The sequence below is a fragment of the Lampris incognitus genome, chromosome 1 (genome assembly GCF_029633865.1).
Source record: "Lampris incognitus isolate fLamInc1 chromosome 1, fLamInc1.hap2, whole genome shotgun sequence".
NCBI lineage: Eukaryota > Metazoa > Chordata > Actinopteri > Lampriformes > Lampridae > Lampris > Lampris incognitus.
In genome coordinates, this window is record NC_079211.1 from 117,448,342 (window position 1) to 117,467,075 (window position 18,734).

The 18,734-nt window shown below is 47.3% G+C and overlaps 1 protein-coding gene across 1 annotated transcript in view; it reads left to right on the top strand.

Moving 5' to 3' along the window:
* Positions 1–18,734, top strand: part of pdzd2 (PDZ domain containing 2) — a 114,151-nt gene that overhangs the window by 68,472 nt on the left and 26,945 nt on the right. Inside the window, 2 exon segments of the mRNA XM_056279160.1 lie at positions 6,070–6,187; positions 8,103–8,235. Of these exon segments, the coding sequence (XP_056135135.1) occupies positions 6,070–6,187; positions 8,103–8,235 (251 nt within the window).

Below are 18,734 nucleotides of genomic sequence, written 5' to 3' on the forward strand. Positions count from 1 at the left end.
GACACCACCCTGTCACCAGCAGCGTCTCCTGTGGCGGAGCCACACACAGACCAGCAACGCAGCTCTCCTTCAGAGGTGACTTCCAGGTGTTCAGTCCTGTGCAAAGATATGCCTGGTGCAGGTCTTCCCACGAGGCGAAAGAGAACGTGACGACCAGAGCAACTGCTCACTGGCCAGGTCTGAGTTTTTCCAGCTTTTTGGCATCCACGGTAGCCCTGCGCCTTACCTGCTGAGGACCTGCGCTGGCACCACTGAAATGGCTGGGAGGAAAGCAGTCGGTTTCCAGATAGAAGCAGTCGACGGCCCAGTGTGTTTGGATTTACCCCCACTCATTGAATGCAATGAGATCATGAGCAACAGGTCAGAAATCCCCTCACCAGAGGTCGCTGTTTCTCACACTCACCTGAGGCCTGTGGCTCCTCATATCCCAGAGCTTGACCCTGAAGCACTGATTCTCATTTTATTAGGGAGAGACATTATCCATGTACATAAAGTGAGACAACAGGTTAATGGCCCTAACAATGCACCTTTTGCCTAGCGCTTGGACTTGGGGTGGATCATAGTTGGGGAAGTTTGCATTGACAGTGCCCACAAGCCCACTGTTGCTGTCTTCAAGACAAACGTCCTGCAGAATGGACGTCCTTCTTACCTGACACCGTGTCAAAATCACATCCACGTCAGAGACAAGGCAAGCTATGGCGGGGAGCAAAGACATGACCTCTCCAGCCACTCACCTGTCAGCGTGCGTCCTGAGGACAAACTTGGACTGAATGTGTTCGTGAGAACGGCAAATGACAACAAACTCGCTTTGTCTTTTGACGATGAGACATTTCTGAAATCCATGCACACAGAGTTCAAAAGAGGAGAACAAAACCGCTGGATTGCCCCCCTGCCATTCAGGTCACCCAGGCCACACCTCCCAAACAACCATGCTCAGGCCCTCCCTCGTCTCCGCTCCTGCGGCACACACTGAATAAAAATCCTGAAATGAAAGAACAGTTTGTTAGCTTTATGGAAAAACTCTTTGAAAACAAATACGCAGAACATGCAGCCCCCCTCCATGAGAATGCAGAGTGTTGGTACTTACCCATTTTCGGGGTGTACCACCCCCAAAAGCCGAGTAAGATTAGAGTTGTGTTTGACTCGAGTGCACAAGAAGACGGCCTCTCTCTCAATAGTGTCTTGCTCTCTGGCCCTGATTTGAACAACTCCCTCCTCGGAGTACTGCTCAGATTCAGAAAAGAACTCATTGTGCTACAGCTGACATCCAACAAATGTTCTATGGCTTCTTAGTGAGAGAAGATCACAGAGACTACTTAAGGTTTCTCTGGCACAAGGATAACGACCTGACAAAGGAGCTGGCGGAGTACTGCATGCGAGTGCATGTGTTCGGGAATAGCCCGTTGCCTGCGGTGGCTATATATGGACTTCGGAGAGCAGCTCAGGAAGGTGAGCAGAGGTATGGCTCTGACTCGAGCCACTTTGTGGAGAGACACTTTTACGTGGATGATGGTCTCGTCTCGCTGTCGTCAGAATCTGAGGCCATTGATCTACTCAGGCGCACTCAAGCATCACTTGCAGAGTCAAACCTCAAACTGCATAGGATTGCCTCAAACCGTGTCACAGTGATGCAAGCCTTTCCACCTGAAGACCTGGCTGCAGGCCTGAAAGACTTAGGCCTGGACGACGGAGCGTTGCCAGTACAAAGAAGCCTGGGTTTGTGCTGGGACATTGACTTTGACACTTTTAGATTCAAGGTCACCGTCAGCGACAAACCGTTCACCCGCCGTGGAGTCCTATCCACAGTCAACAGTCTTTTCGACCCGCTGGGTTTCGCTGCACCAGTGACCATCTGGGGGCGTGCACTGCTGCGAGAACTCTCCACAGAGGTCCACGACTGGGACGCTGAACTTCCTGCAGACAAGCTGAACAAGTGGGAAATATGGAGAAAATCACTACAAGATCTGAGCAGCCTCCATATCACCCGCTCATACACACAGCAGTCCTTCTCTAACACCACACACACTGAACTGTGTTTTTTTTCAGATGCTTCTTGCTGGGCCATCGGCGCGGTGGCTTACCTGAGAGTCATCACAACAGACAGGCTGTGTAGAGTGGGCTTTGTGCTTGAATAAGCAAAGCTGGCTCCTCAACCCGAACCGACCATCCCTCACCTTGAGCTGTGCGGTGCTGTGCTGGCAGTAGGAATGGCTGAACTGATCCTGGAGGAGCTCGACCACAAGCCAGATGCAGTGAAGTTTTTCTGTGACAGCGAAGTAGTTCTGGGATATATACACGACAAGTCTAAGCGGTTCTTTGTGTATGTGCACAACCGTGTTCACTGCATACGACAAACCACCTCTCCTCAACAGTGTTATTACGTACCTACGGATCAAAATCCAGCTGATCTGGCCACTAGGTCAGTACCTGCGTCACAACTCACCAACACTATGTGGTTTACAGGACCAGAGTTCCTCTACAAGCCACACCAGCCTGAAATGCACAAGCCTTTTCAGTTAATGTCTCCTGAAACAGACACAGATGTGAGTCCTCAGCTGACCGCACTCGCCACTCACATAAGTGAAGGTAAACTCACCTCAGAGCGGTTCCAGCGCTTCTCCACTTGGGAGTCGTTGCTGAGAGCTGTCTCTTTCTTAATCCACCAAGCCACATCATTCAGGTCAGACTGTCCAAATGCATGTAAAGGATAACACCTGTGTAAAAAACCACGCACTCCAGAGGAGGTGGATGCTGCAAAGGGAGTCATACTCATGTCTGTCCAGAGGGATGCTTATCCAGAAGAGTATGCAGCACTACAAGAAAAAAGAACAATTTCAAAGTCGAGCACGATCCTGAGTCTCGATCCTGTCATGTGTGATGGCCTGTTGCGGATTGGCGGGCGTCTGAAACATGCATCTGTTGAGCCTGAGGTGAGAAACCCAATCATTCTCCCAAAATATCATGTCACAAAGTTAATGTTGAGCCACCACCACACAAAAGTGCAGCCCCAAGGGCGACACTTGGGTCGTTGCAGGCAAGAGGCTGATAGGCTCAGTCATCTACCACTGCGTCACCTGCCGCAAGCTGAGGGGAAGCTCAAGGTCCAGAAGATGGCTGACCTTCCCCTGGAACATCTGAGTTCATCCCCACCATTCACATACGTAGGGCTGGATGTGTTTGGCTCCTGGAACGTGGTCACCTGACACACCAGAGGCGGTACAGCTCATAGTAAGTGGTGGGCTATACTCTTCACACGCATGTGCACCAGGGCGGTCCATATAGAGCTCATCGAAAGCATGGACTCACCCAGCTGCATCAATGCCTTAAGAAGGTTTTTCGCTCTGAGGGGGCCAGCAAAGCAGCTGAGATCAGATTGAGGTACAAACGTCACCGGGGCCAGCATTGACCTGGGCATGAGGTCGGACAACCCAAACCAGGTCAGCACTTTGAAATACCTCCATGAGACTGGCTGTGTGTGGGAGTTCAACCCGCCGCATGCATCTAACATGGGGGGCGTGTGAGAGCGCATGATGGGCATAGCCCGCAGGATACTTGACTCCATGCTCCTGCAAAGAAAACAAAATCACCTGACTCACAAAGTGCTGCGCACCTTGATGGCAAAGGTGTGTGCCGTAATGAATGCAAGGCCATTAGTCCCAGTCTCCTCTGACCCCTCATCACCAGAGCTGCTGACACCTGCTCTACTGTTAACTCAAAAGCCAGGGGTATCTGCTCCAGCCGGCACTTTCACTGAAAAGGACTTGTTCAAGTGTCAGTGGAGACAAATGCAGGCCCTGGAAAATGAGTTCTGGACGCAATGGAGAAAGGAATACCTCCACACTCTTCAGCCAAGGCACAAATGGCGCACAGCAACACGAGATCTGCAGGCCGGGGACGTTGTGTTGCTGAAAGAGAGTCAGTCCCCCCGCAATGAGTGGCCTATGGGTCTGGTCACTGCCACCTTTCCAAGCAGTGATGGAAAGGTCAGAAAGGTTGAAATAAAGACTGCATCACAAGACAAAGTAAAGACATTCTTCAGGCCCATTACTGAGGTTGTCCTGCTCCTGCCTAAGGAAGGTCAAAGTTGAAGCGAGGACTGTTGAATCATTAGTGGCATTAAATGCCAGGCGGGGAGTGTTCTGCCCATAATGTGATTTGTGTGTTCTTAAGTAACTTTAAATTTGAAGTGTTTGTATGTTCACATCACTTAATGCACTATTTGATATCTGTCAACGTTTGAGTGGGACTTTGTTCTGATGTCCACAGAGATAAGGGAAGCATAAAGAGGTAACACCACAGGAAGTTTAGAATGTAAACAAACCAAGCATGGTCGCTATTGTCACACAAATTCACGTTTCTTCTATCTATCTCAATCTGTCATGTTAATCCTTCAGAAAGCAATGACTGTAAGTGTTACATGATCATAAGACGTTTATAACTTAAATGTAATGAGTTTTGGTAACTTTGATGAAGTTTTGGATGTTTTGATAACTGAATGCGATCGCTGCAACTGCGCGATGCTACTCGGTCAGACACGTTAGCATGGCTGCTAATAATGTGAGCTTATGGAATGTATTTTAAGTAAGCACTTTTCTATTTTCTCTTTTTATTTGTAGTTTCACTCCGATTCAATGTTGTCAACTTGACCGCTACAATTGGAAGTCATTAAAGGAGCAAGAAGGCTAATTTTCCTGGCTCTTGAAAGGGAGTTTGGCTGGCTGTTTAATCTATGTTAATGCTTAGGAAGCACAACACGTAGAAAGAGCAGTACAGAAAACATTGAATTATTAATATTAGATAGACCTGTAGTGTTTGTTGGACTGTCCATCTACTGTCAGAGTTGTTTGGTATCCAGAATCAATTGGTTTGATTTTCTTTAGATATATAGTTAGACCTCACCTATGGTCATGATGTTTGGGTAGTGACCGAAAGGGTGAGATCGTGGATACAAGTGGCTGAAATGAGTTTCTGCCATAGGGTGTCTGGCTCAGCCTCAGAGATAGGGTGAGGAGCTTGGACATCCGGAGGGAGCTCGGAGTAGAGCCGCTGCTCCTTCACATCGAAGGAGCCAGTTGAGGTGGTTCAGGCATCTGATTAGGATGCCTCCCGGGTGCCTTCCTTTGGAGGTTTTCCGGGCACGGCCACTGAGAGGAGACCCTGGGGTAGACCCAGAACTCGCTGGAGGGACTACATGTCCAATCTGGCCTGGGAACGCCTTGGATCCCCCAGGAGGAGCTGGAGGGCGTTGCTGGTGAGGGGGATGTCTGGAGTGCCCTACTTAGCTTGCTGCCACTGCGACCCGACCCCGGAGAAGATGCTGAAGATGAATGAATGAATGTAGTTAGACTTGGTGAAGAAGTTTCCGATCCAAGAAAGAGATAAAATTACTTTGGTGGCCAGCATATGATCCAAGTTTTAAACCAGCATCCAAAGATTCAAGATATATACAATGGATAAGGCATGGTATTAGATCATATTCTTCTTATATAAAGGATGGGGTATTAGTATATGTCTAGTCTATGTCCAAAAAACATGGTTTAGAGAGACAAGGTTTTTATAGATACTTGTGAATGTGGCACATTTATGTAAAAAAAGGTGAAGGGACCGAGCAAGGAAGAACCTTCTGATGTTACACAGATGTTCATTAAAACACTACACTTGGAACCTTCCGGATGAATTATTGGAGACCTGGCATTATCTCCAGGCATAGTTATTGAAACTGCCAGAGCGACATAAGCAGCAGAGAGATTCACTGTGGTTGAGAATAGAACAATATGACAAAGGAACAGACTGTAAAACAAACAGTAAAGCACACTAAAAGTGATAAAACAGGAGTGGTAAGACACAGACACAGGGTCAGCAACAGAGCCGCCTGTTGGTGTGTTTTGAGTCAGCGGTTTGAACTCCTGTCAGTGGATTTTGTGTTAGCATCATTAACTCAAATAACAATTCCATCTTGAATTATACCTTTTTTTTACAATCACTGTAACAATTTTAATCTCTCCCATTTCAATAAATTTGTGTTTTTCTCTTTTCTGATTTAACTGCTTAATTTCTGGATTTTTGCAGAGCCTGGTGTGGGACTAGGCATTGGAGCATGCTGCTTGACCTTAGAGAACTCTGCTTCAGGCATTTACATCCACAGTCTGGCACCAGGATCCGTGGCCAAGATTGATGGCAAGCTCAGGTACAAAGTCCTTGACTAGTGGATTATTCTGTTGTATGTAACAGTACGCTCTTGGGATGCTTAGAAAATAATGACATGAAGTCTGAAAATAGTGATAAATGACCCCTCCACTGTCTCTCTCCCAGTCCTGCACACAGCCATTCTTCAACAGACTAACCTTTGTGTCTAACTTTCTTCAAACCATCATTTTTTATTTTATTTTTTTTACGTGAGGGTAAAGCAGTGACAAAGAAGCCAACGGGACAAAGCCCAGTTGCACTGTTCAAGAGTTCTCTACACGCTCAGTTCGGCTCAGCTAGTATTAACTCTTGCATGTCCAATGCTGTTAATCCACACACTTGAGCACGCCTACAAACGGTCAAGTTATGAAGGAAGGGAGAGGTTTATCATGCCTTTTTTTATGTTGACAAATGTATTTGTAATTTTGTCATACCCGAATAGGGAGCAGTGTCATCCTCAGACAATTTAACAGGAAGCTGTAGCATGGCAACCTACCAGCAAACGGGTGAAACGTTTGAAGTTGTACGTATCAAGTTACATCCGTCCGTCTGTCTGTCCAGACCATGCTCATAATTGTGGACGTAACTTGACATGTACAACTTGAAACTTTTCACCCGTTTTCTGGTAGGTACAGGTGAATGGTAATCTTGCAGGTATCACAAAATAAATATGCTATTGTCAATAGCACACACCATCAAACAGGAAACTGGTGTGACCGCTGCAGTAGAAACTGGAAGTCAGTGGACTACAGTTATGCACAGAGCTGATTGCATGACTTTTGAGAAATAAAGGCCGTTTCTCTGCCAGGCCACAAAATTTTGGTTCATTTGGTTTGGTTTTTTCTTTTCTTTTTTAAAGCAGCACTGGTAATTGCTTTGCTTGAAAATATCATCATTATATTTATTTTGGTTGCATGGTGTGATGGCTGTTGGAGAATAACACAATAGTGCTTCAGATCAGTTCCCTAGAAGTCTTCTTTCTGCAGTGCATTTTGTCTGCCACCAGGCATGAAACTTCCCAGGAAATATAGGGATTGCTTTACAGAACACATATAAGTAAAGCAATTTTACCCTAACTGGTCTGTGAACATGCTCCTCTTCTTCTGCGATAGTCTAATAAGTAAATGCTTGTGTCTTGTTTCTACACCATCAAGGAAAAGAAAAAAAGCCCCTCGGTCATCTTTGTGATGGTTGATGTAAAATAAATTGTTGATATACAAGAGGTTACCTGGTGCCGCTTTAAGCCCAGCTAAAATTATATTTAACTAAAAGAGAGATTTTACCAAGTTTGCTAATCAAATTCTTTTTACTTTTAATATCTGTACTGTATAAGTTGGCGACAGGCATGGGCACAAGTCCATGAATACTGGGATGGCATCCAGCGCTGTACCTGTGCCCCCGTCCGTAGGTTTAGTGGTTGTGTCAGGAAGGGCATCCGATGTAACATTTTGCCAAATCATTATGTGGATTAACAAGACCACCATTGGTGCTGTGCCCTCACGAGGTATTGATGGAGGCTGTCGGGTCTGCTGTGGCGACCCATGGGAAGCAGGGATCAAGCCAAAAAAAGAAGATCTGTACTGTATAAATTTGAATAGATATGCATGAAATGTTTTGATACACAAGGCTATATATTCAGGCAATATATAGCCTGCCTTATGTATAACCTTGTTCAAGCTAATCTTTAGGTTTGTCTATAGTTGCATTGAAAACAGGCCAAATAAATAACATTGTTTGGAAGTTGGTGGGCCCACTGCAGCACAAATTGTTAATTTATTGTCCATTAGAACTGCACTCGTGTGTCTGTGTGTGGGGGTGGGGGTGGGTGTGCGCATGGGTATGTATTTATATGTATTTATATTCAAAAATGAATTTTAAAATGCACATGCTGACAATTTTACTCCTCTACCTCCAAGTCGTGGAGACCAGGTTTTGGAGATGGACTCAGTTAGTCTTCATCATGCTGCCCTGAGTGAAGCCTATGCTGTTCTCAGTGAATGTGGTCCTGGACCTGTTAGTATCATCATAAGTAGACACCCCATTCCCAAGGTGAGATGCACATGCAGATTTCAGAAATATACACTAGGGTGCGTTTGGGTGATGTAGCAGTCTATTCCGTTGCCTACCAACGTGGGGATCGCCTGTTCAAATCCCTGTATTACCTCCGGTTTGGTCAGGCATCCCCAGGTGGGAAGCCAGATGTGGGTATGTGTCCTGGTCGCTGCTCTAGTGCCTCCTCTGGTCAGGGGGGAGGGAGAACTGGAGGGAATAGTGTGATCCTCCCATGCGCTACGTCCCCCCTGGCAAAACTCCTCACTGTCAGGGGAAAAGAAGCAGCTGGTGACTCCACATGGATTGGAGGAGGCATGTGGTAGTCTACAGCCCTCCCCGGATCGGCAGAGGCGGTGGAGCAGCGACCGGGATGGCTCGGAGAGCGGGCTGATTGGCCAAGTACAAACCCCAATTCCAATTAAGTTTGGACGTTGTGTAAAACGTGAATAAAAACAGAATACAATGATTTGCAAATCCTTTTCGACCTATATTCAATTGAATACACTACAAAGACAAGATGTTTAATGTTCAAACTGGTAAACTTTATTGGGTTTTTTTTGCAAATATTCACTCATTTTGAATTTGATGCCTGCAACATGTTCCAAAGAAGCTGGGACAGGGGCAACAAAAGACTGGGAAAGTTGAGGAATGCTCAAAAAACACCTGTTTGGAACATTCCACAGGTGAACAGGTTAATTGGAAACAGGTGAGTGTCATGATTGGGTATAAAAGGAGCATCCACAAAAGGCTCAGTCGTTCACAAGCAAGGATGGGGCGAGGTTCACCACTTTGTGAACAACTGCTTGAGCAAATAGTCCAACAGTTTAAGAACAACGTTTCTCAACGTACAATCGCAAGGAATTTAGGGATTTCATCATCTACAGTCCATAATATCATCGAAAGATTCAGAGAATCCGGCGAAATCTGCACGTAAGCGGCAAGGCCAAAAACCAACATTGAATGCCTGTGACCTTCGATCCCTCAGGCGGCACTGCATTAAAAACCGACATCATTCTATAAAGGATATTACCACGTGGGCTCAGGAACACTTTGGAAAACCATCATCAGTTAACACATCTACAAGTGCAAGTTAAAACTCTACCATGCAAAGCGAAAGCCAAATATCATCAACACCCAGAAACGCCGCCGGCTTCTCTGGGCCCGAGCTCATCTGAGATGCAGGGCTCTCAAGTCTCACGCATTGGGCGTGAGACACATGCATTTCAGCTCGCTCACACGCCACACCTTGTATTTCTCACGCAGAGAACCAGGGTAACGCCCACCAAGTTGCGCCGCTATTTTTTATAACAGTGGAACAGGTAGGAATCAAGTGGATTCCCCATAGCGTTGAGAAGGGCCTGCCACACACCAGCCAATCAAATTAAAGAATATAGCTGCCGAACAGCCAATCAAATAATAGCATTGCTGTATCCGGGTAAGATTTAGATATTCCCGCTACAACAACTTGACAGAAGAGGACAGCTATCTACTAACTTAGTCACAAATCCGAAGTAGGACAACAACGACGTGGGAGAAGACCATATCCTATGTGTACAGTAAGTTATCTCATCATTTGAGATAACTTGTCTCTTTTTACTCTCTATGAATATTGTGTCCAGGCAGTTGGTTTAACCAGAGTGTGTGAACTAGCCTAGCTAGCTTAGGGTGACCAAATGGCCTCTTTTCCCCGGACATGTCCTGGGGGGGGGGCGGGTTATAAATTCATGAAAATGTCCGGTTTTCTTTGGTAGGTCTGCGTGTTGCTGAACTGTTATATATTATATTTTTACTGATCTCAAGCAAGCCAGCTGCTTTATCAGCGATGTTAATGGCAAGACACTGCTACGTGTTGCCTGGCAACAGGTACAGAGGATCTGTGAGGTGGAGAATCTGCAGCGGTCAGTATTTAAAGTTTAAACATTTCAAACGTCACAGAATTTAAAACGACTTCCCCTGAAACTAAACTAAGATATTGATATTATATTAATTTCTGGTGTTAGGTGATGTTAGCTAATTTGCGATGGTTGCTCAGACATGTTGATAATTAAACAACTTTAATGTTGGTGAAAATTCCTCTCAAAAGCAAATGAAGACATCTGATCCTTTTTAAAGAAGAACCAAAGTGTCAGTAACTGTTTACACATGATTAACTGAGAATGTTCTGTAATTAATCCAAATATTAATCTTTGAAATTAGTGTGAGAATTATTTACTATTTAATGCCAACCCTTCCTTTTCCATTAGTGGCTCAAGAGCAGAGTTATTATAGTATATGTGACATTAATGTGCTGCTACTTGTATTGTAGTAAGACATGAGTATTATTTATAAGCTAAACTAGTCACAGCTTGTCCAACTGATTTGTTTGACTATCAGGCATCATTTTATTCTGAAAAATCTGTCAGCAGCAGCCTGAGCAGCACAGAGACACACAGACAGGTGAGCTGCAGCCTCTCAGGTGAGCTCTGATGTCATAGTGAAAGATCTGAGATCTTAGTTCAGGAGTTGAATGAAAGAAAAATAATACAACGTTTTTGAGATAGTTTGAGCATCACTGTGGGTCTGTGTCATGAAATACACAAACTGAAAGCCAGAATCTCAGGTGAGGTTAGAAAAGCTAACAGCAGCTGTTACAGAGCAGCAGATTACCTACAGGTTTCTATACATTTATGTTATTATAACATTTCATGTGACAGAAGTTATCTTATTTTTAAATACTAAGTGTGGTCTCAGATTTAAGTATTCTATCAACATAAAATGTAAAAATCAGAGAAGCCATGATAATAATTTAATATGCAGGTCAGCACATGCATATTCTTGAGTGAACATGTTGCAAGTGAGACTCTTTATGTGCCTGGAAGAGAAAAGAGACAGAGAGCAGTTAAGTTAAAACCAAACCTACACTCACAGGACCATTAAGCATGTACTTAAATAATATAAATAACAATTTTCTATCCATACAGAGGAGGCCTACTTTAAATATATTCAAATTATAAGGTATCTCTGAGTAAACTGAGTATCATTGAAGTATCTCGAGGCTGGAGGCAAAGTGTCCTCTTTTTTTTGGAACGCCAAATATGGTCACCCTAAGCTAGCTAGTTGAATCCCTGCAAATTTCAGCAGCTATACTGACACTTGTTTTTTAGTCTTAGTTCAGGACCCATTATTCATAAAGCTTTTCTCTTAGGCCACCACTAAGAGTACTTATAAATTGCACTAAAAGTTTTTAGTTTTTTCTTAAGAGTAATTCATTCATTTCTTAAGAGTAATTCACTTCATATAATTTACTGTTGTTTTTTTCTGGTTGTTATGAGCTCTCCATTTCCATGGAAATACATTTGGAATATTCAAAAAAGCGAGATTCATGAGCTTGGTGTTTTACTGTAAGACAGATTGTAACCTGACATCAACCCTGTCGTTTGTATTCATAATGAACATGTATACGGGCTTACTGCGCACATTAAGTGACATTCTCCTGTTCTCGTTCAGGTCACCAGTTCTACCTGCACTAAAAAATGATGAATTAAATAAATATTTTTATTTGTATGAATTTGTGTGTCATTTATCAGATCAGACCCCCGTCCCCACCCCAACCAAACCCCTCCCACCGCCGCCGCCAAAATCTCACTCTGAACTCAGTTCAAAATTTCAGAGCCCTGGAGATGGACTGACGCAAAGTGGAAAAGTGTGCTGTGGTCTGACGAGTCCACATTTCAAATTGTTTTTGTAAATCATGGATGTCGTGTCCTCCGGGCTAAAGAGGAAAAGGACCATCCAGATTGTTTATCAGCGCAAAGTTCAAAAGCTAGCATGTGTGATGGTATACGCCCATTTCACGCCGTGGCCATTTTGGATTAAAAAAAAACAAGAGGTGGGAACTTAGCCACGCCCCATTCTTACTCAATCGGAAATCAATGCAGCCGGGGCCAGCAGCAAACATGGTTTGGACTACCAACCTCGAGCACCTACCGTCATTTACCACAATATGAAAACTAAGCTGGATCTTTTCTTTTTCGAGTACTTTCCGCCTCTCCTGTGCCAGCGAGGAGAGACACACACAGGGCTGTATTCAAAGAAGATGTTTAATCACAATAAAATAAAAAATAAGATACATTTCATTTTTATACTGTACATTCAATATTTATACATTAGATTGTCCCATCTACAATATTTTCATTCTTTGTCCTTTAACTTTAACAAAACTGTTGGTTCATTTTAAACTAAAATATGTTCGGTCAACTGTCATTCTGTTGTAGCAATAAACTGGAACTCGCTACCAACTCAAATCATCAATTGTTTACTAAACTAAGATAGTGATTGCTCATCTCAAGGTGTGGGCTAAAAAATGGGACTGTACTGAAATGAAGTTAAATATGTTTCAATCTATCTAAGGTTTGTGTGCACTATTTTCTTGTCAGCTGAATTTAACAAAGGTTTATAACAGTGGTCCCTGAAAATTTGTTAGGAGAGCACACAGTCCACAGTTGGTTGACTGTTCCACTTAGTTAAAGGGGTATGACTCCATCAAAAATGTGGTACTCCTTTATGCGTCTTATTGACTGTTCGACGTGTATTCTCAAGCCAGCAATACTCTGTGTGTCTGTGAGCTCATCACAGCTAAACTGTCCACTTGGGCCTAAAAATGCAGGGATGACAAGTTTTACATCTATTTCATCGAGCAGGTCTTTGATAAGGAAGCCCTTATCGGCCATGACCTCATCACCTGACTCTAAGAGGTCCAGAACACCTGACCTCTTAGTTATCTCCTTATCAGAAATACATCCTGTGTATAGATTACTTACCAGGCTAACTGACCCTGAGGGAGTGATCCCAATTAGGGATTTCAGTGTAGTGTTACTTTTATAATGGGAGTATGTCATGGTGTTCAAAACCTTTGAACTAGCTGTCTCGATGCGGATCTCTGTGCAGTCTAGTATCACTCTCGTGTTTGGGTAGAATTCCCTGAATACTGGTGGCATTAGCTCGTCTACTGCTGCTCTACTAGGCCATATTGGGAGGGTCCCTAACATAAAGAGCAAATAGTTGGCCCACGTCGTACAGTTCCTGCTGACTGTGGCTGGCGACACATTGAATCATACAGATAAATCCAGAGCGAAAAAGCCCTGCCGCACACGTCACAAGAACAGGAAAAACTGATCAATCGGCGATAAATGCTCTGCATGGAAGCCAGACACAGAAATGTGTTCTAGGTTATGGCTGTTCCTTTGCATTTGAGTCCATTGCACCATGGACTCTGCAGTAGGCTGTAAAGCTAGGAAGAGTGCTTTGAGGGTGTGGTAATCCTTAAAACCAGTGTAAAACCTGATCAGATTGGGCGCACACTGGAAGCGTTCTAGACTAAAACTCTAGACACTTTTTAGCTTTTTATTTTCGTCCTCCAGGAAAGCGATGCGTTTCTTTACTGCGTCAAGCTGGTCTTCCACAGAAAGGGGCTTCACGTCGTAGTCATGATCAGGTAGAGTCGCCCAAACCTCACTGGACACATGAGGATATGTCATACATGTGGGAAGCAATATAAATCCACACATTTTCCTGTTATCAAGATGATGTGTCACAACAGAGCTATCCACTATTGAAAGATTAGTGAATATATACATATACATACATTATATATATATATATATATATATATATATATTATACAATGCAGTAATCTACATGTTTGAAAAATTGTATTGTACTGACAGTAACAACTCACCTATCTCCCTCATGTTCCTCTTCATCTTCTTCCGCTATTAAGTCACCAATGCGACTACAAACAGGAGCAAACATTTTTCAACGTCAAACTTCTGTCTCCCTTCTAATGTTTTAGTCACAGTGAAACTGGTCACCCCAATATTATTTAACTGGCTGTACATGGTGCAACCTCTGCAGCTCAATGCATACAGTAGGCCTACATGTACATAATGTCTGTTGCAATAATAGCAGGAGGAGTAAACATTTAGCCATATGGCATCTTAATGTGTCAGTTGAATTTAGGATGGTACACAGCAGTACATGTTGCTTCCAGCAGAGTTTTCAACGAATTAAGAAGGGGGCGTGGCTAAGTTCCCACCGCTTGTCTTTTTTTTTTAATCCAAGATGGCCACAGCGTGAAATGGGCGTATGGGGGTGTGTTAGTGCCCATGGCATCATGGGTAACTTGCACATCTGTGAAGGCACCATTAATGCTAAAAGGTACAGGGGCAACAAAAGACTGGGAAAGTTGAGGAATACTCAAAAAACACCTGTTTGGAACATTCCACAGGTGAACAGGTTAATTGGATGGCAGCAACATATGCTGCCATCCAAGCGACGTCTTTTTCAGGGACGTCTCTGCTTATTTCAGCAAGACAATGCCAAGCCACATTCTGCACGTGTTACAACAGCGTGGCTTTGTAGTAAAAGAGTGCGGGTACTAGACTGGCCTGCCTGCAGTCCAGACCTGTCTCCCATTGTAAATGTGTGGCGCATTATGAAGTGCAAAATACGACAACGGAGACCCCGGACTGTTGAGCAGCTGAATTCGTACATCAAGCAAGAATGGGAAAGAATTCCACCTACAAAGCTTCAACAATTAGTGTCCTCAGTTCCCAAACGCTTTTTGAGTGTTGTTAAAGGAAAAGTGATGTAACACAGTGGTGTAGAGCCGAAGGAATGGAGAAGACCGTAGGTTCACACTTTAGCCGTGTAGGCAACTTTCTTTAATCCACGGTAAATCAGAGAGACAACCAAACCACAGCTCGACTGAGCGGAGGTGGCAAGAATAACCAGAAAACTGGCTGGACAACCATAACTTAACCCTGCGTTAACCTGCCAGGGCAACCATGACTTAACCCTTAGTTCCTGGGTTGAATTCTGTCCCCAATACGTGTCCACCACATGAGCCCCCCCAGAATTCGCCCTAGTAATCGAAGTCAGGCAGGCGCGGGTGGACGACAGGCCGTCCGCGGCGGCTCCGGATAACAGGGGCCGGAGTGTCTGTGGGAGGCATTGACGCGGGCCTGTGGAGGTCAGCCTGAGGAGCAGAAGAGGCAGCTCGGGCCTCCACGGGGGGAGGAGGCGGAGCCGGGGGACGACCGCGACGAGGAAGTTGGGCTAACTCCAACGGCTGCGTCAGGTCCAGGTGTGCGGGTTTAACTCGGTCCACTGAAACATGCTCGGCCGTGCCTCCGAAATCCACCACCAGGTGCTTAGTTCCCCGTTCCAGGACGCGGAAGGGGCCGTCATAAGGGGGTTGCAGAGGGGGGCGGTGTGCGTCGTGATGGATGAACACGTAGTCCGCTGACTGCAGACCTGGGGGCACCTGGGACACCGGAGCGCCGTGTTGGGCGGTAGGGACGGGTGTGAAAGCTCTGACCCCGTCCAGCAAGGAGGCTCGTTGGTCCACAGCTGACCAGGGACGTGTTGCATTGGGCATGAAATCGCCTGGGACTCGCAGCGGCGTGCCGTACACCAGCTCCGCAGAGGAGGCTTGTAGGTCTTCCTTCGGGGCGGTCCGCAGGCCCAGCATGACCCATGGGAGCTTGTCGACCCAGTTGCAGTCCTTGAGAGTAGCCCGAAGCGCAGCCTTCATGGACCGGTGGAAGCGCTCACATAGGCCGTTCGCCTGAGGGTGGTAGGCGGTAGTGCGATGAAGCTTGACGCCCAGAGCCTCACCCACAGCATTCCATAGCTCTGAGGTAAACTGTGGCCCGCGGTCAGATGAAAGGTCGGAAGGCGTACCGAAACGTGAGACCCACGACCCAATAAAAGCCCAGGCCACATCAGCAGACGTCGTGGATGCCAGGGGAACAGCTTCAGGCCAGCGCGTAGTCCTGTCCACCACAGTGAAGAGGTAGGTGAACCCATGGGAGGGGGGTAGGGGACCAACCAGGTCGACGTGGACATGGTCAAATCGTCTCTCCGGCACTGCGAAGCGTTCCAGGGGCGCCTTAATGTGGCGGTGTATCTTAGCCCGCTGACAGGCAACACACGAGTCGGCCCACGCTTTCACGTCTCTCTTAAGTCCCTCCCACACAAACTTAGCAGAGGTCAGGCGCACGGATGGCTTACCGCCTGGATGAGAGAGGCCGTGCACAGCTTCAAATACGGGGCGTCTCCAGCTGTGCGGGACAATGGGCCTGGGCTGTCCTGTGGAGACGTCACACAGGAGGGTGACACCTGTGTCGCTGAAAGGAACGTCCTGCAGGCGGAGCCCCGTGTCGGAGGCCCGGAGACGGAGGATGCTCGGGTCCGTGGCCTGGTCAGCAGCCATCTGTGCATAGTCAAGGCCTAGGTGGACCGCTCCAATCACTGCCCTAGAGAGGCAGTCAGCTACCTGGTTAGACTTACCAGCGACGTGCTGGATGTCGGTAGTGAATTCCGAAATGTAGGAGAGTTGTCGCTGCTGGCGAACGGACCATGGCTCGGCCGTCTTGGACATGGCAAACGTGAGGGGCTTGTGGTCCACGTACGCAGTAACTCGCGGCCCTCTAGCAGGAAACGGAAATGCCGGACGGCGAGCCAGAGACCGAGGAGTTCCCTGTCAAAAGTACTATACTTGCGCTCTCGGGGTGTAAGCTGGCGACTGAAAAAGGCCAAAGGCTGCCAAGCCCCCCCCACCCACTGCTTGTGAACCGCACCAACAGCATAGTCCGATGCATCCGTGGTTATGGAAATAGGCGCTGTAGGTGAAGGATGCGCTAGCAGGGTAGCCTGGGAGAGCGCAGCTTTAGTCTCGGTGAACGCACGGTCCCGCTCTGCTGTCCAGTCGACCGCCTGGTTGGGGGACATGCCTTTCAGCGCCTCGTACAGTGGCCGGATGATAAAGGCGGCTCGAGGAATGAAGCGGTGGTAGAATGTCACCATCCCGATGAACTCCCTGAGCGCACGAGCTGTTTGGGGGCGCGGAAAGGCCGCCACCGCTTCCACCTTTGAGGGCAGGGGGACTGCCCCGTCCCCAGTGATGCGGTGCCCGAGGAAATCAATGGCTGTCAGCTCGAACCGGCACTTCGCCGGGTTGACGATCAGCCCATGCTGGCTGAGGCGTGTGAAGAGGGCATGAAGATGGGACAGGTGTTCTTCCTCGGAGGCGCGGCGATGAGTATGAAAGGAAGGCCACGGAGCACTGAATCCATCAGCCGCTGAAAGGACTGGGCCGCGTTTTTGAGTCCAAATGGCATTCGTAGGAATTCAAATAGGCCGAATGGGGTTGTCACCGCTGTCTTGGGGATGTCTGAGGGGTGCACGGGAACTTGATGATAACCACGGACCAGGTCGACTTTTGAGAAGACGCATTTGCCAGACAGGTTTGCAGAAAAGTCCTGGATATGCGGGACAGGATAGCGGTCAGGCGTGGTGGCGTCATTTAGTCGGCGGTAGTCCCCGCATGGGCGCCAACCTCCATCAGGCTTAGCGACGATGTGGAGTGGGGACGCCCACGGGCTGTCAGAGCGGTGGATGATCCCCATGCGTTCCAGGTGCTCGAACTCAGACTTGGCAATGGCGAGTTTGGCGGGGTCGAGACGCCTGGCTCTGGCGTAGACCGGGGGCCCCTTCGTAGCAATGTGATGCTCCACCCCATGCTTAGCGGTGGGTGCAGAGAAGGTAGGCTGGGTGAGGTCAGGGAACTCAGCGAGGAGGCGGTTGAACTTGTCTGCCTCTGAGAGAGAGTTGGCTAGACCTGCATAGGCCGCTTCCCTCCGCGTACATGCGAAGGAGGAGAAGGTTAAGGCATCGACCAGACGGCTGTTCTGAATGTCCACTAGCAAACCGTAAGCGCACAAAAAATCAGCTCCGAGGAGGGGAAGCGTTACATTGGCCATGACGAACTCCCACGTGAAACGTTGTCCACCAAAACACAGTTCTACAGACCGCACGCCGTAGGTGTGGATAGGGCTGCCGTCAGCCGTCGCCAACTGGGGGCCCCGCTCCCCGCCCATGATGTCGACGTCAGTAGCAGGGAGCACGCTTCTCTGCGCGCCCGTGTCACAAAGAAATCGCCAACCGGAGATGGTGTCGAGGATGAAGAGTAGCCTGCTCGTATCGCCAACACCCATGGCCACTACTGAGTGTTGGCCCTCTCGTTTCCCGTCGGCCTGTAGTTGCAGGGGGAACGGCACCGTTTAGCTTTCGCACCAAATCGAGCGTGGTACATACAGAGTCCAGAGGGCTTGTAGCGGTCTGATGCTGTGGCGCCACCGTTGGGCCACGCCCGCGATGTCGGCGGGGGGCCAGTGAAGGTAGGAGCCAGCACCCCGGCATGGGAGGAACGTTGTGTAGCGACGAAGAATCGGTCAGCCTCCTTTGCCAGCTCACGGGGATCAGTGATGGTGGAGTTAGCGAGCGCAGTCTGGACGTGGGGCGGCATGTTGCGCAGAAACAGCTCCCTAAACAGGAAACATGGCTTTTCTTGACCCAGTAGGTTTAACATCCTGCTCATTAGCTCCGATGGTTTGCCATCTCCCAAGCCCTGAATTGCGAAGAGGCGACGTGCTCTCTCCGTTGTTGACAGTTCA